The sequence below is a fragment of the Pipra filicauda genome, unplaced genomic scaffold, assembly GCF_003945595.2.
Source record: "Pipra filicauda isolate LSUMZ 115617 unplaced genomic scaffold, ASM394559v2 scaffold47_size6085603_pilon, whole genome shotgun sequence".
Lineage (NCBI taxonomy): Eukaryota > Metazoa > Chordata > Aves > Passeriformes > Pipridae > Pipra > Pipra filicauda.
In genome coordinates, this window is record NW_024104620.1 from 1,688,754 (window position 1) to 1,694,729 (window position 5,976).

Here is a 5,976-nt window from a genome sequence, read left to right on the forward strand (position 1 = left end):
TTTCATAAAACTCTGTGGTATTTTTTATCCCAATAATAGTCTTCTCTTTCTCCTCCACATCCTCATGTTGATTCTTTAGAAACACTTTTCTTCAACCCTCAAAGGATTCCTGGAATAACAGATCTCCCAGATCTTTCACCTTTGCAACACGCTGTTTATTTAGCTATATTATATAAACTTTTTCTCTCTGCCTTGTATTACCCACTAGCTCTTACTATTAATCAAGACATTACTAATCTCTTTTCACAAGTGTTATTTAAACAGTGAGTTTACGTTTTATACATTTTTTTTGGTGGGATTGTCTCAATATAGGGTCTACAGTGCAAGAGGAAAACACAGAAACGTGGCACTGACTGCTCATACTATGGCCTCTTTCACTCATATACTGACTTGTTCACCCTGATGCTGGAAACTGTTGAACTTCCATTGATAAATCAACTCTTCCTTTCTTCTCCCCCCACCGTTCCTCCATCCTTTCCCTTCATCCAGCTCCTCCTGTATTTGGCACTTAGGATGTTGTGCAGGTCCTGAGCAGAGGAACTCACTTGTTCATTTTCCCAAGCTTTCCTTCTGTCCTGCCAATGCACACGGAAGTAGTTACATACACACACAAATATGCTGAAATCTTGTACAGAAAGATTTGAAAAAGGTAAAGAAAAAGATTAAATACTTTTGTCTTAACTGAGAAGGCTACAGAAAAGAGCTACTACCTTCGTGTTTATAGTTTATTGTTCAAATTAGTAACAAAAATACTGTTTCCTTTTGCAAATAAAAGCACATTTTGCAAACAAATACAGATTTTTGTAAAGAAGCAGATTTTTCATGAACGGAAACTTCTGTTTTGTAGAACAGAAATTAAAATAGTAGCTAACATATGAAACTACTCTGACTTACATTACAATTAATTCATAAATAACCGAGAACTATGTTCAAATACTTCTTTAAACTTAAGCAGCAAAATCAAACAACATGATTTATTTATTTTGCTTGATGCTGTTTTCATACTGTGATGTAGCAGACTAAGTACAATGACTTATACAAAGTACTATGCTGGGAATATTTTACCAATCATTTAATAGGATCTGAGACCAAATGGTGTGTATCTCACTGTTTCTGCTTTATTCATGCATCATGTAAATCGAATAGCCAAGTGTTTACAGGAAAACAAAGATGGGATTGGCATCAGGCATTCCTCTGTTCACACATACAGAGCAGAATGCACTTACAAATGAGTCAAAACCCAATGTCTGCAGCAGAACAAGAGGTTGTTCAGCACCTCTGGAAAAACCCACGTCATTCCAATGCCTCGCCACCACCTCAAAATTTTGACTTATATATTTGTGCATGCCATGAATAATCCTGCTCCATGATTAAAAAAATAGAACTGGTAAGACACAAAAACTCATACAGCAAAAATTCAATAAAGCACCTAATGATGATGAGCTCTTTACAAGTGCAATCTGAGCCCTCAATTCATCTGCGTCTCCAGAAATTAAATTATTTTCTCTCGGTTTATAGAAAACCCATTACAGAGTAACAGCTCAATCCTGTATCTTTTTTTTGCTCCTAGGGGTAGAGGAGTTTTACATTATAAATAAATTTCAGCAAAGTTCCGGATCCGTCCCCACTTGTCCCCATTTAAATACGTAGTGTTACATATATATAAAGGTTCCTCAGAGAAATCACTGTTATAATTGTATTGGATAGATAATATCTGTCTATACCATGACTATTTGGGCCACAGTGCTCTGGGGTCTAATTACTGACATGATCAATCAGTGCTACATTATTGAAACCCTGAGAAAGTATTCAAGCCCAGTCGAATTCAACAGTTAATCCTGAGTAAAGGGAGAAGAATTTAATGCTACACTGAGATACATTAAACAGGAGAGAAGGCCAAGTCGTAAGGGCTTGCTCCTGCTTTTGTCACTGAAAAGCATTTTGGATAAACCCTACACAAAACCAGAGAGATAAAATCCCATTTGCAGTACAAACACCAAATTCCTCTAGGATTGTACAAATTATTTATGAGAGTTTCAAGTAATGAGTTTTCAGCTAATAGTGTGGTGCAAAAGTGGACCTCACTTTTTTTATACTCGTTTCCATTAATAACTAAGTATATAGACATTCTACTAAATCCAAATACGATATATTTGCAAAGAAATACACAAAAACCTCTTAGAACTGTAATAAAATCACAACATTTTGAAAACCCGAAATGATTTTATTGTCTTACAAATTTCAAAACTCAGAGCATACTCAAAGCAGAATTTCCCCAAAATTATTTGAAACCGCATTATGTTTTGTCATTTTAGAGTATCATACAGAATGATACAGCTAAATGAATAAATTAGTATTAACTGTATCTGTAAAGAGGTCAAATGCTTTGATTTAATGTGTTCATAAGAGTGTAGGGCCTAACAGTAAGATCAGTTTTAATTATAGAGTAAATGCCTTTTTAAAAGATAAATTTTTTCAAATTAATTAAAAAAAAAGCCAAGAAGATGTCTTTGTGGAAATATATACCCACAGGCCAACACAACATCAAAATTAAAAAGCACTTTGTACAAAACTTGTAAAGAGTTCCAGCTTCATGAATCAATGCCAAAGCAAAACAAAGATCATAATCCTGCAACCATTTAAAGTTCCTTATTAAAAACAAGGTTAATGATAGAAACCTTCTAAAAACAAACAACTCTTCTCAATCTAGGAAAATACAGCATATATTTTTTAATAACTGAATAGATTGATGTGATGTGACTTTGCTTCAGTATTTTTCTTTATTAGGATTCAGAGGAGAAGTTTATTCCAGGTTCTGTAGGTGCAGTAGGGTTTTCCTCATTGTGTCAAAGGAAAGGTGATCAGTGTGTTTTGGGGAGAGGAGAAGGGAAACTAAAACTATGAAGTTGTATGAGCAATATACTAAGATCCTGCCCTTGCCAAGTTCTAAATAGTGAATGCCAGAATTTGCTTTGCACTTATGTAGGGGAAGAAGAGAAAGTTCTATACAGAAAATAAAGTGAACAACACAGTGCTGCTCCTTCAGCCCTCACTTTTGGCTAAAGCAAGGCTGGCCAGGAGCACTGAACAGATGGGATCAGGGGAATAAAAGGCAGACAAGTATTCTCTGCAGCACTTCTCAGAGTGGTACAGTAACTAAGCTTTTAAAAAATAGAGAGTGCCTCCCAATGTGACAAGTTAAGATTAATTAAAGTCTAATTAAGCATATTATAAATAGCTATAAAAACATTGCAAAATAAAACTATCCCTATATTTTTTAAAATCCTGCATTACTGGGGTTTAAGATTCTAGCCTGCTGCTTCGCTGATGTCCAAAACTGAAAACGTAACATGCTTATTTGCTATTTAGAGTTACTCCTGAATATAAATATACAAGTTAATAAACAGAGGGGAGGTAAATGACCTCAGTGATGTTCAGGCACAATTTGGGAAAGACCTGCGTAATGGGTAAAAGCCCTTGGGAAACCCTCCCTACCCCGTGCTTGCCAGGCAGATTTAGGAATATCCCATGCTATATAAAGGACTGGCACGACTCACACTGATAATGAGAAAAGAGCATCGCTTACACTGCTCCACCTTCCCGTCCTGTCCTGGCTACGTCCCGTGCGGATGTGCTGCTGTGCCTGCGCACAGCCACCAGCAGCGCTTTCACTGGAAGTTTTCTGACTTTCTGTGAACACCTTAAAATAATCTTCCAGCATCACTGAGACCTCTCGGGCATGTCAGCTGTCAGTGTCAGGCCCCCTCCCCGGGAACTGGCGTGCAGCTGGAGGAGTGGGAGGCAGCGCTGCGTGCAGCCCAGGCTGGGCTGGAGGCGTAGGGCACAGCGTGTCCATGACAGCTTCCTCTGACAGGGCACACCGTGTGTTTCGAAGTTCAAGTTTCATCATGCGACACAGGTTCAGGAGACATCAGGATCAGGGCTTGGCTGCTTAGGTTTAACGTTTCTCGCGCTAAAATAGCTGCTGCACCAGGTGCAACCCTCCCAGCAGCGTTCGATTTCATTTTGCAAAAAAACACCCTGAACAAACCTCTCACAATGTGAAACAAAGTGCATACAGGCTTGAAAAGTAACTCGTTTAGGACTGTGCTATTTAAATGTAAACATGCAGCATGAGTGTGACGACGTTACCCAGAGCAGTGGTACAGTCAGTGCAGGATTGGTGTGAGAACCTCGGCCGGTTCAGTGCCCGCTCACTGCTGGACCAGCTGGTGGTTTCTCTCCTTCTCGGTGCTGTACAAGGGATAAAAACTCAGATTAGGATGCACCAAGGACGCCACTGATCCCTTTCGTTGTGTCAATCCCAAACTTGCAGGGGATACCCATAACCACCCTCTGCAAAACAGAGCTCCAAGAGGGGCGAAATCCCAAACCTGCGGGGCACACCGATAACTCTGCATAACAGAGCTCCAGGAGAGGCTATCGGAGTCAGCCCTTACCCGCTGCCGCTGCTCGCTGAGGCAGAAGGTGCAGATGGGCCGCGGCGTGGAGCTGCCCGGTGGCGAGCAGGGCTGCGGGGACTCACGGGGCTGCGGGTTCTGCGGGCAGGGCTGCTCAGCGTCCACCCCCTCGTCGTGCCGGCGCTGCTGCAGCAGCAGCACGTTGGCCAGGTGCGAGATGTAGCTGGCCGCCAGGCGCAGCGTCTCCACCTTGGACAGGCGGCGGTCGGCGGGCCGGGTGGGGATGAGCCTGCGGAGGGCGCCGAAGGCCGAGTTGACGCTGTGTGTGCGGTGCCGCTCCCGCGCGTTCGCCGCCGCCCTCCGCCCCCCGCCACCGCCGCCCCGCGCCCGCCGCCGCCGCCCGCAGCCCCCCGCGGGTCCCCGCGCCTGCCCCGCGCCCGCCGCGCCCCCGCCGCCCCGCATCGCGCCCGCCGCCGCCCCGCCGCGGCATCACTTTTATGCGCGGCAGGTGCCGCATCGCCCCTGCTCGCCCCGCGCCCCGCCGGCCGCGCTTGGCCGCTGCTCCCGGCCGGGGGCCGCCGCCGCACCTGTCGCGGCTCCTGCGCTCGGCAGCGGCTCCCGCGGGAAACCCCCCGCTCCTCCCCTCCCGCCCAGGGCGGAGCGCGGGGTGACGGCGAGCTGTGCCGGCCCCGGGGGACTCGTCTGCCCGGTGCCCTCCAGGCCGGGCGGCTCCCGCATCCACCGGTGCGACCGACTCTGGTCTCCTCGCAGGGTGTACAAACATCTGCGGGTTTTACCCGTTCTGCGCCTCCCCTCCGTGCGCTGTGGCCGCCGTGCGAATGTAAATATTTGTGTATATCACAGAATCACGGATTCGCTTAGGCTGGAAAAGACCTCTGAGATCATCGAGTCCAACCCCTGACCTTGTCAACTATACACAGTAACTCTATGAAATTAGTCAAAAGTGGGTTTTAATTGTATGTTTAGTGCACACTGAGTTCCCGCTACTGCGTTTTCACCAACCACCTCATCCATGCAGTGCTGGAGAAGCTTGCAGGGCTTCCATAAGAACCCCAGGTAATCAGAGACTCATTTAGGTTGGAAAAGACCTCTGGGATCACCAAATTCAACCTATGACTGAACACCACCATGTCAACCACACCATGGCATTAAGCACCATGTTTGACTGTTTCTTGAACACCTCCACTGGTGGTGACTCCACCTCCCTGGGCAGCCCTTTCCAATGCTTGACAACCCTTTGTGTGAAAAAATTCGTCCTGATGTCCAACATGAACCTCAAAGCTATGTTCCCCCTGTCTTGTCCCTAGTTGCCTGGGAGAAGAGGCTGATGCCCACCTTGCTACAGCCTCCCTTCAGGTTATATTTTGGCTGGAGTGGACTAATAGAACAAGATTTCATCGCCTTCTCCAGCCAGCACTAGACACACATACAAATCCAATTTCTCATTCTGTTCAGAAGATGTGCCTGCCTCAACCATTCGCTTATTAAAAGGTCATCATAAGCACTAGTTGATTACACCTCTTTTCTCCATAAA

At 45.0% G+C, this 5,976-nt stretch overlaps 1 protein-coding gene across 1 annotated transcript; it reads right to left on the reverse strand.

Annotated features, from left to right (window-relative positions):
• Window positions 1-711: 711 nt before the first annotated feature.
• Window positions 712-5,205, reverse strand: LOC114002748 (basic helix-loop-helix transcription factor scleraxis-like). Its single transcript, XM_039386359.1, has 3 exons — window positions 5,009-5,205; window positions 4,461-4,710; window positions 712-4,254 (listed from the first exon to the last, which is right to left on the reverse strand). Exons 1-3 carry the CDS (start codon window positions 5,203-5,205, stop codon window positions 4,204-4,206), a joined length of 498 nt encoding a protein of 165 aa, XP_039242293.1. The 3' UTR covers window positions 712-4,203.
• Between the last annotated feature and the right edge of the window lie 771 nt (window positions 5,206-5,976).

What these genes read in the sequence shown, in the direction of transcription:
- LOC114002748 (XM_039386359.1), bottom strand. Translation starts at nt 5,205, where the DNA reads ATGTTTGTACACCCTGCGAGGAGACCAGAGTCGGTCGCACCGGTGGAT. An exon ending in GAGCGCAGGAGCCGCGACAG is followed by an intron (nt 4,711 to 5,008) that starts GTGCGGCGGCGG and finishes CGCCCTCCGCAG; the next exon opens with GCTCATCCCCACCCGGCCCG. An exon ending in TCAGCGAGCAGCGGCAGCGG is followed by an intron (nt 4,255 to 4,460) that starts GTAAGGGCTGAC and finishes TCCCTTGTACAG; the next exon opens with CACCGAGAAGGAGAGAAACC.